Below are 25,418 nucleotides of genomic sequence, written 5' to 3' on the forward strand. Positions count from 1 at the left end.
AAAGGTTATTGAAAATAAACCAAGAAATATCCAGAAACATGGTTCTAGTAAAGCTTGGTGGAAGAGGGATTCCAATCTAATAAAACGATCGAGATGTGTTCTCTTTTCTATGGGGAAAGTAGTTATCACAGCCCCTTACATAAACCCTCATGAAACACATTAAGTAGACAGCATTTCAATGCAGAAACCAACATGAAAATATCTCTGAAAAGAAAACAGTGACGTGGCCGGGAAACCGTGTGCATCTTGGCGAACACTTTTTTCCACCCACCGCAAGCTTGGGCTTTCTGGGAAGGTCACCGGTTTGCTGGTCAAATAATATTCTTGAAGTCATCAGAAATGGAGGAAGGGAGACTCAGCACCTGGGGAGGTATGTTCCTGGTTTGGTATCTGGGGCTCAGGAGCCAAACAACCTGGAAAAGTCAGAAGGTAGAAATGTCTGTGAAGATGGGAAGCTGTCACTCTGAAAACATTTTTAGAAAATATTTTCAGTTGTTTTTATTAAGATTATTTTATACTATTTTCTGGTTTTCTAAGTAACTTCTGTCACACAACACTGTGAATATACTTAACACTACCTAACTATACACTTAAAAAACTGTAACTCTTTAAAAATTATCTACTTCATATGAATCTGTAACATTTTATTTTCACCCATTCTCTATTACTACAAGTCAGTGGGTGACTTTCATATCAAAAAGATCTTTGAGTAAACTGAAAAAATTCTAGAATAGGAAAGGCCTGGAAACTGGATAAATGTCCATGAAGTTTGGGAATGGGTCTGTAAGTTATGAAACGGGCCTACTGGGGAAAACCACAGAGCTGTTAAAAAGATATATAGAGGAGTTCTTTGTATTGTCTCTGCAACATTTTATAAACCTAAATGCTTTCCAAGATAAAAAGGATTATTTAAAAAAATAACAGCTGGTACAGGAACAACTGGATCGCCACATGCAAAAGAATGAAGTTAGATTTCTACCTCACACCATATACAAAAACTAACTCAAAATGGATCATAGATCTATTAAAATTAAAATTTAGGCTTAATCTTTGGGACCTTGGGTTAAGTAATGATACCTTAGCTGTAACAGTAAAAAGCACAAGTGACAAAAAATAGATATATTGGACTTCATCAAAATTAAAACACTCTATGCTTTAAATGACACCATCAAGAAAGTGAAAAGACAACCCACGAAATGGGAAAACATACTTGCAAATTATGTATCTGACAAGGGATTGGTATCCAGAGTATAAAAAGAACTCTTATAACTCGGTAATAATCCAATTAAAAAATGGACGAATAGACATTTCTCCAAAGATATCCAAATGACCGATAAGGACATGAGGGAAATGGAAATCAATCATTAATCATGAGGGAAATGGAAATCAATCTTCACATTCACTAGGATGGCTATAATCAAAAAAGAATGACAATAACAAGAGTTGGCAAGGATGTGGGGAAATTGGAACCATAACACCCTGCTGGTGAGAACGTAAAGCTGCAGCTACTTTGAAAAATATTCTGGCGTTTCCTTAAAAGGATAAATATAGAGTTACCATATATGACCCAGCAATTTCACTCCTGGGTCTATAACAAAGAGAAATGAAAACTTAAGTCTGCATAAAAACTTGTACACGCATGTTCGTATCAGCACTATTCATAATAACCAAAAAATGGAAATATCTCAAATATCCATCAACTGATGAGTGGATAAACAAACTGTGGCATATCCATACGATGGATGATTATTCAGCTATAGAAAGAAATGAAGTCCTGATTCAAACTATAACATGGAAAAAACCAGAAGACATTTCATTCCAGAGTGAAAGGAGGGAGACACAAAAGGCCACATAGTGTATGATTCCATTTATATGAAATGTCCAGAATAGACAAATCCATAGAGGCAGAAAGTAGATCAGTGGTTGCCAGAGGCTGTGGGGAGGGAGTGACTGCTAAAAGAGTATGGGATTTCCCTTTGGGGTGGTTAAAATATTCTAGAATTAAATTGTGGTGATGGTTGCACAACCCTGTAAATATATTACAAAATAATGAAGACCAACTTCCACTTTTTACTTATTAATCCTTCTCTGTGGTTTGACACTCTTGTTTTCTATCTTCCTCCCAGTATTGTTTTGAAGATTTCAATATACAGGAGTTAAAAGAACACCCACATACATTATGCCATTAATACTGCTTTACTGGGTATCTATCTATTTAATTGTCTACCTTATTTTAGATACGTTTCAAAGTAAGGTGCAGATATCAGTACCCTTGGTCCCTAAACATTCAGGCATGTTTCTCCCATATTTCAAGTTTTTCATGACTTTTTAAAATTTCCATAGTAGTCCAGCTCAAACAATACAGAAGTGGGTGCAGGGAATAGGAACCCATCCCTCCAGCTCTGCTATAGTCCCCTCCATGGACAGTCTGGAGTAGATCCTTCCAACTCCTTCACCAGTGTTTTACAGACTTCGGGCACTCGCTCGGCATTTAGTCAATGTTTACCATGTGCAAGTCACAACTGAAGCTAGAAATGTGCATACAGGTGACATCGGCCTTCTTTACTCTCAAAACATTCCTCATTGTAGATATAAACTTCTGGCATATCATCAGTGATGGTGTTGTGACAGTTGGTCTTATAAGTGTCCTTTAAGTTATCTGACTCTTCCCCTGTTCTTCGACATTTAGGTGATTTCCAGTGTTTTAATATCTCGAGAAAGACCTTCACTGCCTCCGTGACACCTGTTTCTGGAATCTTCCCTCATTCATGGCTTCTGCAGTAAGAGCTGGCCTAGGTCAGGAGTCAGCACACTCTTTCTACAAAAGGCACACAGTAAGTAGTTCGGGCTCTGTGGGCCAGGTTGTCTCTGTCAGAATGCCCCAACCACTGTAGTGCAAAAGCAGTCACAGACGTGAGTACAGCTGTATGACAATAAAACTTTATTCATAAAAACAGAGAGCAGGGAGACATAGCCCATGAGCTGTGGTTTGCTGACCCCTGACCTCAGTGTTTAGGCTGGATCAGGAACCCCTAATCCAACTAGAACTGGGTAATACCTAGCTAAGTCAATAAGATTTTGCTCCCAGGAAACAAAATCGGGACACTGGGCTATTGACTAAGCTAGCCTTGGGCTAAGCTGGGAGGTCACGGAGCCTGAAGCTACCATTCTGCTCACAGGCCAGAAGATGAAGGAAGCTAGTCAGGCAAGAGAGGATGATAAAGCAGATTGACAGAAAAGAACAGAATGATGAAAAAATACCCCACCAAGTTCTTCCTTGCCTCAGGACCTTTGTACATGTTGCTTCTGGTGCTCTCTCCCCAACTCTGCAAACTGGGCTTCCTGTTGTTGATTTATTTAAATGGTACTTTCTCAGAGCCTCTCCCTGACTGTGTCCTAAACTGGGAGACTTCCGCCTCTTGCCACCTCACAACTGACTTTTTCTTCAAGATCCCACTTTGTACCTAAGCAGGCCTCACCCAAGCTTCCAAAAAGGGCCTCTGGGCATCCACCATGGTCCTCATTCCAGGCTCTAAAACAGTTTCGAAAACAGTTTCCCCTGTCCCCTGATCTCCTGAGCACTGGAAACATCTCAAACAGCCATAGGTCCGGCACAGGGACCATCAAGCAATCCCAAATTCAGCATCTCAGCTACTCAGGGCAGCCAACTTTTCTTTCTCGTCCTTTTTAGGGGAAGCATATGGGATGCGCCCAGTATGGCTGAGAATTCCAGAATCTCCCATTGTTTTAACCATGAATCTGTTTACTCTCTGAGTCTCGCAACTCATTAACAGCAGTATAGGAATTATAGCCCTGACACTGGAAGGAAAACCAACCTGACTGGATTTTATTAGCCTAATAAGAAAATGAAAAAGAGCATGAAAACAGAAATAAAGTCTGTTTTCTTCTGCTGGCTTCCAGCAGGGCAGAAACAGGACCCAGCAGCACAATGGCTGTTCAAGCGATATTTTTACCTTGATAGATGCCAACTATCCACTAAGCACAGAAGAGCTGAGGAGAGGTGACCAGGGAAGGCATCTCTTGGCAGCCCCTGGTGACACACCAGGCACAGCCAGGACTTGGAAAACGCCGGCCTGGAACGCTATGATGTAGCTTAACCCCTGTAGACCCCAGTTTCCTCTATAGCTTGGAGAGTTCTTATTTTGACAGCAGAAAGTGTGACACCAAAGTGCAGACTAAGAAAACACAGAGTGACCATCAGGTGGGTCATTCTCAAGAATGACACAGAGGATAAGGACAATGAAGGGGATGGGCGGGCCTGACTTACACGATCATGCAGAACATCATGAAGACGTTCCACAGGGCAATGAAGATTCGGAAGTACCTGAGGCTCAGCAAGAACTCCCGGATGTTGTCACCTGGAAAGTCAGAAAGCATGTTTACAAGCACTAACATTTCTGCTGTCAGAGCTGCAGGTGCTTCTGCAGCCTCTGCCCACCCGTACCCACTGCCCCTCCCCCCCATTCCAGTGGCAGTGCAGCATTTCCTTTGGGTCCCTTCTGTTCTCCTACTCTCAGCACTCAGGCTGTGGCAGCCACTGACCAATCCTGGGAGAGCACCAAACCCCCAGCCTCTGAAACCCCCAGCCTCTATCTGGCTCAGAGAGGGGCACATGAACCAAGTCTGCCCAATGAAGAGTCAGCCCTATAACTTTTGCCCCAACTACTGTTTTCTGTCAGGCTGGCTGGGCTGGGAAGATGCAAGCCAAGTCTTCTAGGGAAGGGGTTGACAAACTACGGCCTAGAGGCTAAAACCAGCTCCTGCCACCTGTCTCTGTATGGCCCAGGAGCTAAGAATGTTTTTCATATTTCTTAATGGTTTAAAAAAAAAAAATCAAGAGTATTTGGTAAGGTGCAAAAATTACATGAAATTCAAATTTCAATGTCTTACAACATAGTCATGTCCATTCATTTACATATTGCCCATGGCTGCTTTCAAACAACAGCAGAGTTGAATTTTACACCAGAGACAGCATGGCCCACAAAGTCAAAAATATTTACAACATGGCCCTTCACAGAAGAATGTTCTAAGCCTTGCTCTAGGGCTGTCTCTGACAGTAAAACTAACCCAGAAGGCAAAAATATAGCTGGATACAGTCACATGCTGGAGGGCTGCTTTGATCCTTGAATACAGGTGTGCTGTATTTGAGGCTCAACTGTGCTGTTGGATGTTTCGATTTGCTTTAACTACTTTGAGCTGGGTTTTGTTTTGGCAACTAAAAGCATACTAATTTGGACAAGTAAAACAGGAGTTCTGCTTTGGTGACAACTTACTCTAGTACTCTCTGCTACCAAGGAACAGAAACCACTTCGAGAGGAGGCAATTTGGTATGTTCAGACTCCAGAGACCTGGGTTCCAGAAACTTCCTCTGGAGTTTTGAGTAGAGCGCTTCCCTAGACCCTCTTTCCCCCACCAGGCCTCTGGAATGAAAGGAACTGGTCCAGGTTAGGTGATCTACAAGGGTGCTACCGAAAGTGTCATCTAGAGAGCACAACTGTCCAGTAAGTATGGAATACCAGGCAGGAGCTCAGAAATTTTCACAGCAACCCAACATGACAGCCACCTCGTACTGCTGTACCACCCTAGTATGAGATCAGCGTACAGTCTCAATGTGGTTTACATGAGTCCGGTATTGTCCACCCCTTGGGTTAGCTATGTGCAGCAAAGCCTGCGTAAGAACTGGCCCAGCACACAATGCCAATTTTGCTGCAAATGTCAGAGACAAGTATGTCTCCAGGATGTATGAAAGGCATTGCTTGGCCAGGCCCTTCTCTGAGCCCAGAATCACATAAACAGACTCTTCTGCCATCAACAGATACTGACTGAGGACCACTCATTCCAGGCAGGAGCCCAGCGCAGGGGGCATAGGGAGGAAAAAGACAGGGTTCCCTGCTTGAAGGAGCTGACAGGGAGCATAAATACTAAACAAGCAATCACACAGCAGGACTGAGCCAAAACAAGCTAGAGCCTCTTCTCCAGAGCTTAAGGTCAAGTGTTAAGGGTAGACATTAGCCAGGTGACAGCGTAGGTAAAGGAAAATTGTAACTGTAAGAAGTGACATGAGTGCTGACCTATGCGGGAGGTCTGGCAGGCGAAAGAAATGGGTGACGGATGTGGGCAGAAGGAACAGCACGTCCTCAGGCCCATCTCACTCTCACACACACAAACACAATTATAAAGAAAACTAGGGTAGAACTTGGTGAGAAAAGAACTGTTCTCTCTGAAATGGACCAATTCCAGAGTCCAGAAAGGCCTTACCTGTGCCAGGCTCCCTGGACTCTTCCCCAAAGCCCTGTGTATCCTTCTTTTTCCTACGAAGAGAAGCAGTCAGTGTCCACTTTCGATGGGACACAAGGGCCGCTCAGTCCCCTGACCTCAAAAGGCCAGACACTCAGCTTCAGCTCTAGCCTTACCGCTGACTTGCTGTGTGACCTCAGGCGGTTCAAGGAACCTCTCTAGGTCCCCACCTGCCCCACCATTCACAGCCACTGACCCGGTGGAGAGGGTGGTCCAGGTTAAGGGGAAGAGTTTCTTGGGGAATAAGCCTGAGGCTCTTCGAGGTACGACCAAGGAACGGAGAGTAAGGATTTTAAGTCGTGGTAGCGCGGAGACTCCCACCCGCAAGGATCAGACTGGAGGCGGGGCCAGAGGGCAGGCTAGAACTCGCGAGTGGAACCCACAGCGTGGGGCGGGCTCACGCTCGCGGGGGCGGGGCCAAGGGTCCCGGGTGGAGCTGCGGTGCGACGCGGCCTACTTACAGCTTAAAGTTGAGCACCGCCCCGGCGTTCATAAGCAGCGTCCTGTGGAGGAAGAATGCAGTTACCTGGGTCGTCCCCGCCCCGTCGGGCCATCTCGCCCAGTCTCTAGTCCCCCTAATTACCCGAACAGCAGGATGTCTCCGATCATCGTTACGGCCCTAGCGTCGGTCAGAATCGGAAGCGGAAGCCCCGGAGAGAAGGGGGAGGGGCATGAGTCGGCCAATCACGAAGCAACGCTAGTTAGAGTTGAGCCAATCGAAAGCTAAAGCAGTCGGGGTCCCGCCCTCTGCAGGCCCGCCCCCTTAGGGGAGGCCCAGGGTGTAGTGGAGAAGGGCGGGGCGAGCGTGTGACATCATCTAGAGGCGGTGTCATCTGGAGGCGAGACTAGGTCACTCATTGGAGGCATGTCGCGCATGCGCGAGAAAACCCGCGCGCTGGAGAATTAGCGCACTGTCTTTTCCTTCTTGGCAGGAGTCTCGGATGGGGCTTTTGAAGAGATGGGGCCCCCTGACCTCTGAGCTGAATAGGGTAATGTGTCCTGACGCAGTGGGCTCTCCAGGTCATGGACGCCCTGACTGATTGGGAAGAGTCCTCCTGGGGATCTCCATTGCGGGAGACCGGGGGTCCTTACCAAGCAGTGCCTTCAGAGGACGGGGTCCCCGCGGGGGATGGAAGTCATTACTTACGGAGCCACACGGAGGACTGGGGTCATGACAGCTGCATAAAGAACCGGGTCCTGACCGAAGGGAACCCTAGGATACGGGAGGATGGGATTCACCACTGATCAGGCCCCACAGTGGAGGGAGGTCCCGATCCGAGGGCTCCACAGAGAACGTGGGTCCTCATCGAGCCTCATCTGGATCGGGTCTTGACTGATCGGTTCTACCTGGGTGGACGCCGTGCTTGAGGAGCCCCTTCTCCCAAGTTCCCCCAAGGTCCCGGTCTGATTGATTCACAGAGGCCAGCACTCCGCCTCGCTGGGCTGAATAGGGGTCGTGATGGCCTAGAGGAGAAACAGTAAGGGGCACCAGACCGGCTGGGCTCCATGGGACCGGACGGCCCCAGGACAGCTGTCGCCCCTCCTCTCCGGCTGGGCCGGGTTGGGGGCGGCGCCTGGCGGGCGGGGGCGGGTCCAGCAGCCGGGCAGCAGTCGCGGGGCCGCGGACGGCGGGTCGCACCGGGCTGGGGGCTGGGGTGGGACCCGGCGTGCGTGATGGAGCTGCTGTCTGCGCTGAGCCTGGGTGAGCTGGCGCTCAGCTTCTCGCGGGTGCCGCTCTTCCCTGTCTTCGACCTCAGCTATTTCATCGTCTCCATCCTCTACCTCAAGTATGAGCCAGGTGAGACAGGGCGGAGGGCTGGAGGGGGCTGGCATCACGGGGCGCGGGGCGAGGATGGGGAATCCCTAGACCATGGTGGTGACAGCTCAGGGGCGAATTCAGAGATGCAGACAGATGCTGGGATCATGGGGTTTTCCCATACCGGGCAGGCAACGGGGAGAGACGTGAGGGAGGGCAAGTAGAGAAGCCCTCCCCGAGATAGTCGGGCTGGGAGAAGGGAACCAAATGAGGGCTGGAGGGAAGGAGAGGAACGTGATAGATAGTTCAGAGGAGGGGGAAAAGGTGCTGGGGAGGGGCAGGGAGAGAAGGTCAGGGGTCCTGGTAGGGGAGGGTCTCATGAACTCGGGCAAGGGGCGTAGGTCCTGGTGAGGGCACTGGCGGGGGTCGGCGCTGAAGGCCTGGCGGTCAGAAGTCCTGGCAGCCCGCAGCCATGACCTCCCTTCTTGCCCTTGGCGCACGGAGCGGGAGAGGGAGCGGCAGCTGAGTAGACGTCTATATAAGGGCCGGTCGTGCTGGGGTCAGATTCAGAGAAAGTGACACCGGTGCCTCGTCCCCACTGTGGCCATGAGGCTACCTCCTCCCTCTTCCCCTCCGCGAGGCTGTGCTGGATCTCTGCTCCCTGCCAGAATTCTAGCCCTGGCCGAGATCCTTTCCACTTACTGAGCAGAACCAGCCCTAGGGCAGGGTAATTTAGGGTCAGCCTTCTCCCACCAGCTGTAGAGGAGAATCACAAAGGGAAAGAACCAACGTTTAGGATTAAAACAAAACAAAACATTTTTTTAAATGAGGGTAAGTGGCCTCTGTAGAATGTGTTCTATTTTTATACAAGGTTCACAGAATATTTCTTGTTCATCTCCTAGTATTTTAATTATTCTAACACACCAGCAATCTAAACCGACAGTAGAATTTAGCTTTAGAAAAAAGATCAATCACCCCAAAAGTTTGTGACCCTTTCTCCCACTCAGATGTAAATCACCCCATATTCTCTTCTCAAAATGAAAATAGCTCTTTTCAGATGATAAAAATGGGTGCTCGTTCATATTTACAAATCAAGCCAAAAAGCACAAAGGAAAAAAGAATTACAGCTGATGTGGTGGCCACCCTTCCAGACCTCTCTTCTCTGCATTTATACCCCCATAGCTGTGGATGTAAATACACAATCTTATGCAAATAGAATCATACTCTGCTTGCCAAGCTCTTTTGTTCCGTTTTATTTTTCCAGTCCACAGGCCAGAGCCTATTTTTTAAAAAGCTTTTCTGGAGAGCAATTACTTTGCAAAGCAAAATAAGCTTTGTATTGCCATAGCATAGCCACAAGGTTGTATTTCCTGTCTGGGGATGAATTCTTGGTGGCTCAGGCCACTCCCCAGGCGAGTACGAAATCCAGCACACCTTGGGAAATCTCGAACTGTGAAGCAAGAGCCCCACATGGGTCTGGAAGAAAGGGGTCTCCTGCCTGCCTGGGCGTATGTAAGAAGGGTTGGGACATTCCTACTGGAGTCCCAGGGTAAGTCATCTGAACTAGAAGTACTGGAAACTGAAGATTCCTGGAGGTTGAGAGAGTTTAGCAGTTCTCAACCCTAGCTGGGAGCTCTTAAACCCCGACAATTGATTCAGAATATCTGATGTGAGGCTCTGGCTGCTCATGTTTGAAGTTCTCCCCCAGTGATTGCTGTCTGCTGTCAAGATTGAGAAACTGCTGCCTAGTTTAACCCCTTCCTTTGGTAACTGGGGAAACAGGAAACAGAGGGTAGGCTAACTTAGGTATACAATGAGCCTGTGGTGCTATGGCTGGTAGATGCTGGCCTTGGGATTCCAACCCTGGTCTGCTTAAACCCGAGAATCAATAAGTTTATTCTGGACTACTTGCTTCCCTTTAGAAAAGGGAGGCATTGGACTTAGCTGTTAGCCCCCCAGTTTGGTGTTCCTGCTGGACCTATGTAAAAGTTTCTTCTCAGAACCCATGTGCCGATTGCAGGAGCAGCTCCAGAATTTGCAGAGCCCCCTGTTCAGAAATTAAGAATTTCCAGGCAGTGATGACAAAACATCGAACTGAATGCAGGGCCCTTCTGAGCTCAGGGTCCTCGGCGACTGCACAGGTAACACACTTGAAGCTGAGAGCGAAGCTGAGAGCAAAGCTGTCTTTAAGGAAAAATCTCTGAATTGGGAGTGATTCTGCCACTGAGTAAACATCAGGCTGGTTACTGCACCTCCATGAGCTTCAGTTTGCTCATCTGTGAAATGGGCTCATTGGTAAAAAATAACCCTGGACTCCCTTTCCTGGCTGTTGTGAAGATCTATTGATAACTGTCAGTCTAAGGCACTTGGGAGAGGTACTGACACGTATTTGTAAGGTGGCGAGGGAATGTGTTTCCTGAGATGCAGGCATTTTCTGGGTCAGTCTTTGGTGAGAATCTTGAATGAGGACAAAGTTTGGAGTGTGGTCCTCAGGTGAACAGCATCTGTGTCTCCTGGGAGCTGGTTAAGAATGCCAGGCCCACCCTCCCCCAGACCTGCTGAATCATAATCTGCATTTGAATGAGATCCCCATAAGCACACTAACTTATGAGAAGCGATGGACTGGAAGAGGTTGGAGCTCCTTTTTAAACCTGGAGCTCCCTCATGGGGCAGGTGCTTTGGGTCTAGCTCACCTCCAGGACCCCTTGCTCCATGCAAGAAGAGAGGAGGAAACGGTGCTGCATGGCTGAAGGAATGAGAGTGAATGAATGACAATCCTGGTTTCCTTAAGCATGACCCATCCAGAGAAATTTTCAGACCAGTGGTCCTCAAATTAGACCCATCTGAGAAGCTTTTTAAAATCCTCATGTCCAGGCAGCACCTCTCCATCATTTAAATTGGAATCACTGGAGGTAGCACCAGCATCAGTATTTTTGAGGGGGAGGGGACTGGGAAAATTGAAATATTGTTCATTATACCATTGCCAATATGTTTTATTAAATGCTTTTATCACACCATTTAAACATTTTTTAAAATGTATTTTTTAATTATAGTTGACATACAATATTATATTAGTTTCAGGTGTTTTAAAGTTCCCCTGATGAGACCCAGGTCTCTGCACCAGCGTTCCCTAACCTGGGCACTAGTGACAGCTGGAGCCAGAGCATTCTCTGTGGTGGGGGCCTAGCCTGTACATTTCAGGATGTTTTGCAGCATCCCTGGCCTCCACCCACTGGATGCTGGTAGTGTACACTGTTGTGACAATCAAAACTGTCCCCAGACATTGCCAGTGTCCCAGACTTTTGCCCTGAGTTGGGAACCGTTGATCTAGCCTGAATCTCAAACTCCAGTGCTTCCAAGGGCCAGGCAGGTGATATAAGGGAAGCGATAAGCTAGCCAGGTGGGATCCAGCCACGCTCATCTCCACCTGATTGGGGCTGGAACCACCAGAACTGGTTTTTCAGGGGAAACTGGAAATGTGATTTGGCTGTTGGAACACTTTTTTCTTTTTCTTTTTTTAAATTAATAGACTTTACTTTTTAGAGCCATTTTAGATTCACAGGAAAATTAAGCTGAAAGTGCAGTTTCACTGACCGCCCCCACCACACGCACAGCCTTCCCCACCGTCAACATTTCCCACCAGAGTGGCACATTCATTACATTCATTGCAATGGATTCATTACAGTGTTTAATGAACCAACATCATTATCAACATATTATCATGTAATCATTATCATAGATTGTCAACATTATTATCAACCAATCTGTAGTTTACATTAGGAATTCTTGGCATTGTGCATTTATGGATTTGGACAAATCTATAATGATAGGTAGCCACCATTATGGTATCATACAGAATAGTTTCACTGCCCTAAAGATCCCCCATGCTCCACCTCTTCATCACACTCCCCTGCCCCCCACCCTGAACCTCCACCAAACTCTGATCTTTTTACTGTTTCCATAGTTCTGCCTTTTCCAGATGTCATTGAATTGGACTCATACAGTCTGTAGACTTTTTAGACTCGCTTTCGTTCAGCAATACACATTTAAGTTCTCTCTACATCTTTTTGTGGCTTGATAGCTCATTTTTTTCAGCGTTGAATAATATTCCATTGTATGGATGTACCACAGTTTAATTATTCACCTATTGAAGGACATCTTGGCTGCAGTTTGAATATTTTTTAAAATGCCATGGGAGCCAAGAGAATAGTTTCTTGATCTCTGCTTTGAACTGTAAGTTTTTTGAGGGTGGGGAACAGCTCATCCTCCAGCCTTGCAAGGCAGGGGCTACCAACTCCTTTTAAGGAGAAGGAAACCGAGGCAGAGATCTTCACTTGAAGGCTCAGGAAAAGAGACTGTCAATACACCTCCCATGTTTACACCTCAAAACTAAACAGCACAGAACAAGGGGCAGTGCTGAAAGTGCCCTGGGGAACCTTCTAGCACTTCCCTGCCATCCACTGACCCCTGGAGAGTGAATGTCATGGAGCCCATTGCAGGCTGGAACTCAGGATCAATCAGGATTTCCTCTTCCCTCCTAAGGCAGAGCTAATTTTTATAAATTCATCCCCTAGAGTTTCCACCCACAGGTACTTTCTATTTCAGTTCAGTTCCAGGAATAACTCTCGCATAATTGCTAAGCACTAAGCAGTTTCTTTTATCCTCACAAGTGCCCTTTGAAAGGAATGATAGCACCGGGGTGATCAACTCACCCAGATTTGCCCAAGACAAGAACCCAAAGTCCCACGTCGCAAGAACCCCTTGGTCCCAGGCCAACTGGGACAATCATTCACTCTGGACAGCACCTCATTATATACATGAGCAAATTGAAGCTCTGAGTGGGGAGAGCTTTGGTGGCAAACTCGGAATTGAAAACCACATTCTGCTGCTTCTGGATGTTGTCCCCAAATCAAGGAATGTGGCAAAGGGCAGGAACCATGGGGATAGTTTCTCAGCTACTACCTTGCTATAGGTTCTCAGAGCAGACTGTCCCCATCAACCTCAGTTTTCCCATCTGTGGCAATGGGAAGATTCCAGGATTGCCAGGAGGGTATGGATAATGATAAGAAGCATAACGATGATAATGCACACCATATTGAGTCAAGACAACTTGGTGAAGGGGATGCTCTCATTCTCTGTTGATGGCAGAAGAAACTGAGGTTGGAGGTTGGGAGGGGGTCAGTTTTCTCCCAAGGCCTGCGGAAGCGAGCAGCAGAGCCAACACCAGGCATGTGACTTTTCAACCAGGACTCACACAGGGTACAAACACAGAGCCTGACTTACTTCTGCAAAACCCAGGTTCCCACCCCTCCCCCTCCTGGGTCTTGGTCCCTGGGATAGCCCCAGAGGGCACAAGAAAGACCCTGGAAAGAATTCAACCCCTGGGGGTTATTTTTAGATGCAGAGGTATCCATTTCTCCAAAACATGGGCACCTCACCTGACCTGGCCCCTTGCAGGACCCACCAGCTGCTCTGAAGGATTAACTCTCAGCTGGTGGCGTTTTAAATAGACACCCTGCCCAGTAGAAGAGAGTACTCTGCTCTCTTAAATCCTGTAGGACCTTAGTATATGCTGAGACTTTAAGACAACCTGAGGGCAGGGAGAAGATGCACAGGACACCTGTAACTCCAAGGTGAGATTGAGGAGAGAAAATTCGTTGTTAGGATTTGGGGAAGGAAAGGCTTAAAAGTTTGCATCTGAAAATGGGAAAGGGCTGCAGAGAGAAAAAATAGTTTGTCTGAGATCACATGGTTAGTTGGCACCGGTGGCGAAGAGAAAGGGAAGTGTGTTGATGACTTAGTCTAAAACAACTCTTATTAGTCCTGCTTTTTTTGTCTTGCCACGTTCTACTTCTTTAAGGTGTTGATACAGATTGTTGTGAAGGAAGAGGAAAACAGATTATAAAAAGTTTTTTTTAAATGATAGTTGACATTCAATATTATATTAGTTTCAAGTATACGGCATAGTAGGCATTTATATAACATACGAAGCGATGTATATACAAGAGAATGGGTAAATAACTTATGACCTACTTCTATGATGGAATACTATACAACAGTGAAAACGACTATTCCTCTTGAAAATATGCTCAGCGAAAGAGACAGATGTGAAAGGCTGTGTTATATAATTCCACCTGTATGTGATATATAAGTTCTAGAACATTTTCATCACCCCAAAAGGAAACTCTATCCCTATTAGCAGTCACTCTCCATGTCCCCTCCCCCAGCCCTTGGCAATCACTAGTTTGTTTTCTGTCTCTATGAATTTGCCTGTTCTGGACATTTCATATAAATGAAATCATACATTATATGGCCTTTTGTGTCTGGCTTCTTTCACTTAGCGTGTTTTCAAGACTCATCCATGTTGTAGTATCTATCAAGACTTCATTCCGTTCTTTAGTTTATTTTCTGATTACAGTCGACATACAATATTATGTTAGTTTCAAGTGTACAATATAGCAATTAGTCATTTATATACCTTGCGAAGTGATCACCTCGATAAGGACTTCATTCCTTTTTAAGGCTAAATAATGTTCCACTGTATGGATGTATCACATTTTGTGTCTATTCATCATCTGATGGACACTTGGGGTGTTTCTACCTTTTGGTGATTGTAAATAGTGCTGCTGTGAACATGTACTTCCAAGAATCTTCCAGAATCTATTGGTGGGTTCTTTGGGATAGAACAGCCTGGAGCCCCCCACACTCCCTGCCCCGCTGCCCACCCAAGGCGATGAGACCTGTTCCTGGCCATCAGGGATGGGATAGGAGGTAAGGGACCCACAAGGGGGCTCGATACAGATTGTGGAGCCCAGTGCAATGAGGCAGAAGGGCACCCTTTGTCTTCCCTCCTTCCGGTGGGGTGGGGGGGCTTCTGTTTTTTCTAATCTTGATGATTAAATATTTCAAACACACATAATAAATATCACAGCCACCTCTGTCCCCTCAACTCAGACTTAACAGATATGAATATAGATTTGCTTTTTTTTAATAGAATGACAGACACAGTCAACCCTGCCCCTGCCCCTCCCTCCCTCTCCAGATATGACCACCAACCTAAAATCAGCCTGTACTTTGGCCATGCCTGCATTTCTACCTTCACCGCTGTGTGTGTATCTATGAACTACAGTGGTCCTCCCTCATATCTGCAGTTTCGCTTTCTGTAGTTTCAGTTATCCACGGTCAAACAGAAATTTATTCTCTCATGGTTCTGGAGGCCGAGAGTCCAAAATCAGGTACCAGCAGGTTGGTTTCTTCTGGAGACTCTAGGAGAGGATCCTTCCAGGCTTCTCTCTCCTGGCTTCTGGTGTTGCTAGCAATCCTTGGCATTCTTTGGCTTATAGACACATCACTCCCATCTCTACCTCTGTCTTCACATGGCCTTCTGTATGAATTTCTTGGGGTTCCTGTAACAAACTACCACATATAAGGTGGCTTAAACAACAGAAATTTATTGTCTCACAATTCTGGAGGCCAGAGGTCTAAAATCAAGGTGTCTGCAAGGCCGTGCTCTTTCCAGTGGTTCTGGGAAGGAATTTTTTCATGCTGCTTCTTAGTTGCTGGAGGTGGCTAGCGTCCTTGGTGTTCCATTGCTTATAGCTGCATCACTCCTATCTCTGCCTCCATGTTCGCGTCACCTTCTTCCCTGTGTTATCTCCTCTGTTTATAAGGACACAAGGCATTGGATTAGAGCCCTCCACCCCCCAATGACCTCATCTTAATGTAATTACATCTACAAAGACCTTATTTCCCAAAGAGGTCATATTCACAGGTACCAGGGGTTAAGACATCAATATATCTTTTTGAGGATCACAGTTCAACTTGTGATATCTTCTGCGTGTCTGTCTGGAATAGTATTCAGCCTAAAAAGGAAGGAAATTCTGATACCTGCTACAACATGGATGAACCTCGAGGACAGTATGCTAAATCAAATAAGCCAGTCACATAAAGACAGCTACTGTACGATTCCACCCTCTTTTCCCCAGGAGCAGTGGAGCTGTCCCGGCGCCACCCCATGGCATCCTGGCTGTGCGCCATGCTGCACTGCTTTGGGAGTTATATCCTGGCTGATCTGCTCCTTGGGGAGCCCCTGATCGACTACTTCAGCAACAACTCCAGCATCTTACTGGCCTCAGCCATCTGGTAAGCATCACCAGGCTGGCAGGGCATGGAAGAGCAGAACTGGGGGCGGGGGTGACCCAGCCACCAGGGAGGTGGGAGGTTGGAGGAACCTGGATCCATCATCGCAACCTCTGTGGTGGCCTTGAACACACCACTCTCCATTGCCTAGCTCTGTCCTGAGCCAGGCATGTGGGGAAGGGGGTCTGGACACAACCTCGCCTTCCGGGGCCCTCATAATCTGTCTCCCCCTGATGCTTGGCATTCTCTCCCCAAAGGTACCTGATTTTCTTCTGTCCCCTGGACCTCTTTTACAAGTGTGTCTGCTTCCTGCCTGTGAAACTCATCTTCGTGGCCATGAAGGAGGTGGTGAGAGTCCGCAAGATTGCCGTGGGTATCCACCACGCGCATCACCACTACCACCATGGGTGGTTTGTCATGATCGCCACCGGCTGGGTCAAAGGTAAACAGGACCGTGACAGTGACAATGGAAAATCACTCCAGTTGAGAACCCCTGCTCAGTGGTACATGTCAGGCACCTCGGCTGGCACTTCCATTACTCTAGGCTAAGGGGCATCACAACTGCTGCAGGAGTGTAGGCTCCTCATTAGCTGACACCTTTGAGGCAAATGAGAAGATTCTTCCAGAAATTTAACTGTCAAAGGTAAATAGGACAACAACGAAACAATGACAGCTGATATCTCCAGCAGGGTTTCTCAATTATGGCACTGCTGACATTTGGGGCTGGATCATTCTCTGGTGGAGGCCGTCTGGTGCATGGTCGGGTGTTTAGCGGCATCTCTGGCCTGCAACCACCAGCAGCATGCCCCCTCCCCAGATGTGACAACCAAAAATGTCTCCAGACATCGATAAATGCCACCTCGGGAGGCAAAATTACTCCTGGCGCAATGGTACATATCAGGGACCCCAGTTACCCAGCTGCTCCTGGAGTAGGCGTCAAAGCCTCTTTAGTAAATGCTTTTGGGGTAAATGGGAAGATTCTTCTTTGAAATTTAACCATAATGTCTCCACATAGGTCTCCTTATTCTTTCTCCAGGAAGCCTGTACTACAGAGCAAATTCCCCAGGGGTATAGCATGCCTCCTAAAGGGCAAGTTGTTTGAGAAAGATTGAGAACTCAGAGCCCCGAGGAGGGAGGCTAGGGTCGGGGGCCACTCTGGAAGCCTCGTGCACAGCTCAGGATCCTAGATTGGAGGCATCAAGGCAGACACCCAGATTTGTCCGTGCCTTCTAGGTAGGATATTAGCTCAATTTTTTCTGGCTGGTTTTGCTCCAATTGTGCTGTGTGACCCTCGGCAAGACTGCCCACTCTGGACCTATTTCCCCACCTGCAACTGATCGTCATACACCCAGGCTGATTGTCCCTCTGGAAAGGACTCCAGAAGTGGAGAATCTGCCTCCTTGAGAATTCAGCTAAGAAGTACGGGAAACTGCGGGCGACGGGCTCATTCAGAAGCACCCTATTCCATAGGCGCTGGTGTTGCCCTCATGTCCAAATTTGAGCAGCTGCTCCGAGGGGTCTGGAAGCCAGAGACCAATGAGATCTTGCACATGTCCTTGTGAGTACCCCGTCTTCCTCATCTGTCCCTCTTGTGCCCCCAAGCCTGATCCTGGGTTGGATACTTCTGGTAACTTAGAGCCCTCAGCCCCTGATTCTGTTTTCTAGAAGCTTCCAGAGGACATGTCTAGGGGAACCCATTGAAGGAACCACAACTCTGCCTAGGGGCCAAGGGCAGGCAGAGATGCAGGGAGATGAGACACTTGATTTGGGTTTTGAAGAATGAATTGGAGTTTTCTAGCAAAGGAAGAAGCTCTGGACAGAGGACAGCACCTCTGCCATCTGTCAAGTCAGAAAAGAACAACAATCTGCCTAGTTCTGTAGGGGAGGGTATGGAGTGTGGGTGGGGAGCCTGGGGCACTGAGTGTGGGTAGGGAATGTGGCTGGCGTTAAGTTGGGGAATGGTGGGTAGGGCCAAAGGGCAGCATTTAGGATCCAACCCAGGGCCCCATGCTGCATTTAGACTAATACATTTTAAAAAGATATCACAGCTTAGGGCTAGTTAAATTTTCTCCCAATCTACAATAAGTAGAACTAGAGCCATTAAAATATGAAAAAATTAAAAGCTTTTCCCATAGACCAGTGAAAATTACCTCTTGTTTTATACTTTGGAAAATGCAGCTTTATCTTGTTTCATCTCCACGAGAAGTCTGTTCCCACCCTCAGTTCACTTACAGGGACCTGGGGCCCAGATGGTTGCATTGCCTGCTGCTAAGCAGCCAAGTGCCTTCCCCTTCTCCTTCTCTTTCCACCTCATTATCTGAGGCTAGGATTTCAAGGAATCACAGACATAATGTCCCGGGCCCTGGGACTGGGTGAATGAGAAAATATCAGGTGCAATCATTAAGTATGTGCAGTGAGCGACAGACCTCAGGAACAGAAGTCTGGGGTCTGTCTGCTGCAACAAGTTAAAATCTTAGAAACCTATTCTGCAAGGAAGAAAAGGAAAGTTAAGAAAAACCATGTGTTATAATTCCACTTCCTGGGGAGTGTGCTGTCCGTGGATCCCTAAGACTACCCCCAAGTTTGATGATGTGCTAGGACTCAGAGAACTCAGCAAAGCCCTTTAATTCAGGGTTACGGTTTTTAGTACAGAGAAAGGATGCTGATTAAAATGAGCAAAGGGAAGATGCACATGGGGCAGCATCCAGGAGATACCAGGTTCGAGCTCCTGTTTATCCCTTCTCAGTGGAGCTGTGTAGATGTCCCCTGTTTCTCCCAGCATCCACATGTGACTATACGCATTGACTATGGCCAACCAGCAAACTCCCCCGAGCTCTGGTATCCAGAGTTTTTATTGGGGTTCAGTCACACGGACATAGCTGACCACCTACGTGGCTCACTTCGGCCTCTAACCCCTCTAGAGGTTGAATTGATACCGCATGACCCAAGACCCCCACCCTAAATCACACTGTTACTATCTGATGTGACCCAAAGTCCCCAAGTAAACAGAGACACTCTTATCAGGCAGAACATTTTCAGAGCTTAGACGGCACCTCCCAGGACCCAGAGACAAAGGCCAGATCTCTCTTTGGGCCAAGTTAACCCTTTACTGCATAGAGAGACACCACCTCCTTCATACCATGTGGGCATCTTCCCACTTCCCACTCAGAAGTCAGATGGGAGCTGGGACTGGCTGGAGGCAGTTGGAGAAGGGGGCCTGGGACAGAGATACAAAGGCCTGAGCCATGCTGTGCCCGCTGGTAACCACGACTGTCCCTTCCAGCCCCACCAAGGCCAGCCTGTATGGAGCCATACTCTTTACCCTCCAGCAGACCCGCTGGCTCCCGGTGTCCAAAGCCAGTCTCATCTTTATCTTCACCATGTTTATGGTGTCCTGTAAGGTAAGCCTTCCTGTCCTGACCCATGCCCAACTGTCCCTCCTGGGATAAGGGCTCAGACTCGCAGCTTTGGGTGTCCAGGAAAGGACAGCCCTATGTGGGGGTCGGGGGGGGAGCTTGCCAGTAGGTTCATACATGGAGGAGGGTCTGAGAAGAGCAGTGTCTAGCATGTGGGGACGGGAGTGAGGGAACAAGGTCTTCCCGGCAGGGGGCCCTACCTGGGCAAAGGCCGAGAAGTAGGCAGGAGTGTGCAGGGCCTGTTTGGAGCTTCATGGAGAGCAGAGGGACAAAATGCAGGGACGGCACCCTCAGGACACCAGGGATTTGGGCTGGACCAGAAATGGTGTTGGTCTGATCGTCAGGCCTCAAGTTGGGGTCACCCTACCCCCAGCAGGGATCTTGAGGGGTCACACTCTCCTCCCTCCCTGAGGAAACCCGGGACACAAGACTTGGTCACCCTCTTGGGGATGTGTGCAGTCAGAGGGGTGGATCTGAGCTACCTCTGACCTTGACATGGATGACCTTTTCTCTCTTCTCCCCCTCCCCTTCTTTGCTTTCTGCCTTGGTCTCCTTCTGGCTCTCTCACTGTCTCCCTGTCCTGCCACCCCACCTCAGGTGTTCCTGACGGCCACGCACTCCCACAGCTCCCCTTTTGATGTTCTGGAGGGCTACATCTGCCCTGTGCTATTTGGGACGACCATGGGGGGTGACCATCACCATGACAACCACGGTGGGGCCCATGGAGGGTCCCACGGTGGTGGTGGGCCCAGCTCTCTGCACTCAGCCATGGCTGCAAAGTCCAAGGAGGAGCTGAGTGAGGGCTCAAGGAAGAAGAAGACCAAGAAGGCAGATTAGGAGGCAGCCCAGGGGGCCTGCGGGCTGCTAGGGAGAGGACCTGGACCCAGAACCCTCAGAGCCAGGCATGGAGGAGGTGTGCTGGGCTCAACTCTCCCCTCTTCAGGCCTTGACTTCCCTGTCTACAAACTGAGGCCATCAGCCTACCCTCCAGGGCTGATGAGAGGGGTTAGATGAGATATGGGAGTAAAGGGCATTTGTAGGAATGGGGGTCCCTCTGCCAGGCCCCTGTAGAGTCACAGATTTTGGGGTGGGGAGCCACAGAATCCTGACAGTGGCACCAGCCAGAAACCCTGGGAGTTATATTCTTGGTTCTAGTATTTCCTCTCTAAAATTAAGTTTTGACTCCGAAAGAATTTCAAGCCAAGTTGAAACTCATTTACTTGAAGGATGATTCCCAAGTACGTGCTGCGAGGCAGCTGCTGTGATTTCCACGTCTTCCTGCCAACTCCTCCTAGGCATCCCTAGGCAGGGTGCCTCCTTCTCTGAGTCTTATATTCCCCATCTGTATAGTGGGGACCCCTGGCCTTCCTCTGTACACAAGGGCTGATGTGAGGCTGGACGTGAACCAGCCCTTTAAGCTCAGAAGCACCATGTGGTCAGGAGGAGAGGCTGTGACAGGTGTTCACTGTGCTTGAGAACAGCTTTGCATTTTAGATCATGTGTGTTCGTGGATCACAGAACCACGCAAGTTACCTGGCATGAAGGAGGCCAGGCTTGAAAGCTTGGAGGGTGGGAAAGGCTTGTCCTGATCCTTGGCTTCGGGCTGCCCCAAACCAAAGAAATGTAGCTGGCTGGGTGAGGGTGCCAAGATTCAGCTTTATCCAGGGGCTCCGAACACTCGCTCTTGGGTCCTGGAAGCACCTGGCCTTCCTTATGCTAACGTCCTTCATTGCTGCTCATGCAGTCGCTCAACAAACATGCTGTCATCTACTCTGTGTCAAGTCTTATGCTGCTGCTGGGCAGCCTGGGAACTTGCTTCAGGGTGAGCAAGGGGGATGGTATCTGAGGGTCCCTCCCAGCCACCTTCAGCTCATCCTAGGTCGCCAGGACTTCTGAGAGGGGTGTGTGGGGTTAGGGCCCACGCCGGGCCAGCTTGAGGCTGCCTTCTGTACATGGGTGCTCAGGGCATTAGTCTGCAGCTGTGTTGAGATCAGCGTGGGGTTGGTGGCGTCCCAAGTATTGGGAAAGTGCCTTGATTTGGTAACACCTGGGAGCTGGGTGGGTCCTGAGGCTGTAAGGCCTGGAATTCATCCTCTTGCATGTCCATCAAGGCTAAGCATGAAGGTTCAGCGAATAAATCTGTTGTGAGAGAACCCTGTTGGCTTGTCTGATTCATTTCTGCTTTTTCGGCCTCAGGACACAGTGGGGATCTGTGTCCTCAGAGATGCTCAAAGTTTCTAGGGGAATGAGGCTCGCGGCAGCCCAATTGCCAGTGGGAGATGGTGGCTGTGTGTGAGGTCTGCAGGATTTGGAATTAAGCAGACCTGAGTTTGAATCCTTACTCTGCCACTGACAGGTCAGGGAGCCTCTTCTTTTCCAAGCCTGTTTGGAGGGGAAAGGAGGTGATGACTATTACTGCCCTTCAAAGATGGGGGGAAGATTAATGGTGTGGTTAGGATTTGCAGCTAAGAGTCTGTGCCAGATCCTTTTAACAGAATAAAAGTCAAGCCACAGACTGGGAGAAAATCTTTGAAAATTAATGAAAAATTATATCTGATAAAAAATTGTATCTGGAATACATAAAGAATTCTCAAAACTCAATAATAAAATATACAGCCCAATTTAAAAATGAGCAAAGGATTTGAATGGACACTCTGTTATAGAGTATATACCAATGGCGTAGAAATCACAAAGACGCTCAACATCCTTGGCCATCAGGAAAATGAGTGGGAAGTACCACTTCACATCCATAAGTATGGCTAAAATTAAAAAGACTGACCATACTAAGTGCCAACGAGGATGTGGAGCAACCAGAACTCTCATACACTGCGGGCAGGAATATAAAGTGGCACAGCCACTTTAGAAGACAATTGTCAGTTTATAAGTTAAATGTGCACTTGCCATATGACACAGCCATTCCACTCTTGGGTATTTGCCCAAGAGAAATAACCGTATATCTCCACACAAAGACATGCACAGGAATGTTCATAGCAGCTTTGCAATAGCCCCAAACTGGAAACAAACAAATGCCCATCAAAGATGAATGGATGAACAACTGCCCTATCAAAAGGAATACTACTCAGTAATGAAAAAGAACCAAATGCGACAGCATGAATGAGACTCAAATGCATCATGATGAGTGAAGAAAGCTACACAAAAGCAAATGCATACTGTCTGAGTCCCTTTATATAAATTCTAGAAAAGGCAAATTCATCTCTAGTAACAGAAAGCTGATCAGTGGGTGCTTAGGGAGAGGAGAATGGAGAGGGGCAGGTGGGAGGGATGGCAAAAAAGCACAAGGGAACCGGGTGATGGATATCTTCACTATCCTGATTGTGGCAATGGCTTCAAGAGTCTATATACATGTCACGCATATCAAGTTTTATACTTTAATATACAGTTTGTTATATGTCTATGGTACATCAATAAAGCTGTAAAAAAAAAAAACCAGTAAAGAAAAAAAATTAGGCAAAAGATTCGAACAGACAGTTCACCAAAGAAAATATATAGATGGCAAGTAACCACACAAAATACACATTAAAACCACAATGAAATACTACTGCATATCTGTCATAGGCTGAATTGTGTTACCCTCAAAATTTATATGTTGAAATCCCAACCCCTAGTACCCCAGAATGTAACCATATTTGGAAATAGTGGATTTAAAGAAGTGATTAGGTTAAAATGAGGTCTTTAGGGTGGATCTTAATTCAATATGATTAGGTGTCCTTGTAAGAAGAGGAGATTAGGACACAGATGTACAGAGGGATGACCATGGGAAGACACAGGGAGAGAGGCCTCAGAAGAAACCAAGCCTGCTGACATCTTGATCTCGGACATCTAAATCTCCAGAACAGTAAGAAAATAAATTTCTGTGGTTTAAGCCACCCCGTGGGTTGCTTTTTTTTTTTTTTATGGCAGCCCTAGCAAACTAATACAATACTGCTCAGAATGGATAAAATAAAAAACTAACAATGCCAGGTGTCGGTAAGTATTCGAAGCAACTGGAATGCTCACATAGTGTTAATGGCAAACAGCTGGGCAGTTTCTTATAAAATTAAACATCACTTACCACATAATGCAGCAATCCCATTCCTAAGTGAAATACAAACTCATATATCACACAAGAAACGTTTAAAGCAAGCTGATTTTGATAATTGCCCAAAATGGAAAACATCCTAAATGGCCAGCAGCTGGTGAGTGGATGAACATCATACAATGATCCCATTATACTGTGGAATACTACTCAGTGATGAAAAGGAACAAACTTCTGATACAGCAACATGGGTGAATCTCAAGTGCATTTGCTAAGTGAAGGAAGCCAGACTCTATGTTCAGTGAGCTCCCATTACCCGGTGTTTTAGGAAAGGCAAAATTATAGGTGCAGAAAGCCGATCAATAGATGCCAGGGGCTGGGGGTGGGAGGAGAGATTGTCTGCAAAGAGGCCAGGGGAGGGTGACAGAACTGTTCTGTATCTAGATTCTGAGGGGAACCCACAATTTTATGTCTTTGTCAAAACTCACAGAAATATAGGCTGAGAAATTTACCTGAGTCTAAAAAGAAGAGGGAAACAGATTAGGCTTCGAAGCTTCTCAGACCTGTTTGCATCCTGGCTTTTTACCTGCGACGTGTGTGGTGTTGGGCAGGTAATGCCCCTTCTCTGAGTCTCAGTTTCCTCTTAGGTTGACTCTAGGGAGCGTGTGGAAAGCCCTTGGCCTGAGGGGAGGTCTGGCTTGATTGCAGAAGCCAGCTCTGTGAGTGCCTGCAGCACTTCTGTGGAGGCTCATCTAGCACCTGGTGGGTGTTGGCAACAAGCTGGCTCCTTGCCTTCCAGCACAAATGTTCTGAGATCTCATTTTATGAGAGGACAGACCATACCAAAATAGCCTCCCAGCCTATTTTTGGAAGGGGGTGGGCAAGCCACCGGCCAGCTGGTTGGGGATGACTGGCAGGGGAGGCCGCCCCTGCCGTCCTGTGTAGATGCGAGAACTCTGAAGGCCATTTCTCAAGTTCCTGCATAATTTTAGCTCCAGGAGTCATACTCAGTAGCTTCTTTGGTCATGGGCTGAGAGAAAGGTTCTTTTATTATTATTATTACTATTATTATTACTATTATAATTATTATTATTAGTTGTTTTTAATACATGACATAAAATTTACCATCTTAACCATTTCTGAGTGGTTCAGCGGTATTAAATGCATTCACATGGTTGCAGAGCCATTCCCACCGCCCATTTCCAGAACCCTTGTCATCCTGCAAAATGAAAACTCCATACATTATAAACAAATTCCTCTTTCCCTTCCCCTGGCCCCTGGTACCCACCATTCTACTTCCTGTCTCTATGACTCTGACTCCTCTAGAGACTCCATATAAGTAGAATCACACAGTATTTGTCCTTTTGTGTCTGGCTTATTTCACTGAGTATAATGTCCCCAAGGTTCATTCCTGTTGTAGCAGGTGTCAGAATTTCCTGCCTTTCTAAGACTGAATAGTATTCCATTGTGTGGATGGACCACATTTTGTTCATCTATTCACTTATCAATGGACACTTGGTTGCTTCTACTTTTCAGCTGTTGCGACTACTACTGTTATAAATATGGGTGTACAAGTATCTGTTCAAGACCCTGCTTACAATTCTTTTGGATATATACTGAGAAGTAAAATTTCTGGATCATATGGTAATTCTTTAACTTTTGGAAGACCCACATCCCATCATTTTTGTTGTCTTCTGCTCATCTGAAGCAAAGCCCAGGTCCCCTACATTCAAGGGTATTACACAAAGACGTA

At 47.2% G+C, this 25,418-nt stretch overlaps 2 protein-coding genes across 3 annotated transcripts; one reads left to right on the top strand and one right to left on the bottom strand.

The window, feature by feature from the left end:
* Window positions 1-42: 42 nt before the first annotated feature.
* Window positions 43-7,015, bottom strand: SMIM7 (small integral membrane protein 7). The gene is made up of 5 exons (XM_039867737.1): window positions 6,902-7,015; window positions 6,780-6,821; window positions 6,280-6,332; window positions 4,289-4,379; window positions 43-413 (listed from the first exon to the last, which is right to left on the bottom strand). Exons 1-5 carry the CDS (start codon window positions 6,925-6,927, stop codon window positions 398-400), a joined length of 228 nt encoding a protein of 75 aa, XP_039723671.1. The 5' UTR covers window positions 6,928-7,015; the 3' UTR covers window positions 43-397.
* Window positions 7,016-7,199: 184 nt separating this feature from the next.
* TMEM38A (transmembrane protein 38A) lies at window positions 7,200-21,782 on the top strand. Of its 2 annotated transcripts, XM_039867736.1 has the most exons (7): window positions 7,200-7,307; window positions 8,107-8,116; window positions 16,060-16,216; window positions 16,471-16,655; window positions 17,684-17,771; window positions 19,497-19,614; window positions 20,227-21,782. In XM_039867736.1, the coding sequence occupies exons 1-7, from the start codon at window positions 7,260-7,262 to the stop codon at window positions 20,464-20,466; spliced, it is 846 nt and encodes a 281-aa protein (XP_039723670.1). In that variant the 5' UTR covers window positions 7,200-7,259; the 3' UTR covers window positions 20,467-21,782. The 2 variants fall into 2 exon arrangements, with proteins under 2 accessions (XP_039723670.1, XP_039723669.1); XM_039867735.1 differs by lacking the exon at window positions 7,200-7,307 and having other exon boundaries at window positions 7,808-8,116.
* Window positions 21,783-25,418: the final 3,636 nt, after the last annotated feature.

Source organism: Pteropus medius, unplaced genomic scaffold (assembly GCF_902729225.1).
Source record: "Pteropus medius unplaced genomic scaffold, Ma_sr-lr_union100, whole genome shotgun sequence".
Classification (NCBI taxonomy): domain Eukaryota; kingdom Metazoa; phylum Chordata; class Mammalia; order Chiroptera; family Pteropodidae; genus Pteropus; species Pteropus medius.

Coding starts and splice junctions, on each gene's coding strand:
- SMIM7 (XM_039867737.1), bottom strand. CDS start 6,927: ATGATCGGAGACATCCTGCTGTTCGG. Junction 6,333..6,779: donor GCGGTGCTCAACTTTAAGCT/GTAAGTAGGCCG, acceptor TTCTCTTCGTAG/GAAAAAGAAGGATACACAGG. Junction 4,380..6,279: donor GTCCAGGGAGCCTGGCACAG/GTAAGGCCTTTC, acceptor CTGACTTTCCAG/GTGACAACATCCGGGAGTTC.
- TMEM38A (XM_039867735.1), top strand. CDS start 7,825: ATGGGACCGGACGGCCCCAGGACAGCTGTCGCCCCTCCTCTCCGGCTG. Junction 16,217..16,470: donor TTACTGGCCTCAGCCATCTG/GTAAGCATCACC, acceptor CTCTCCCCAAAG/GTACCTGATTTTCTTCTGTC. Junction 16,656..17,683: donor CGCCACCGGCTGGGTCAAAG/GTAAACAGGACC, acceptor CCTATTCCATAG/GCGCTGGTGTTGCCCTCATG.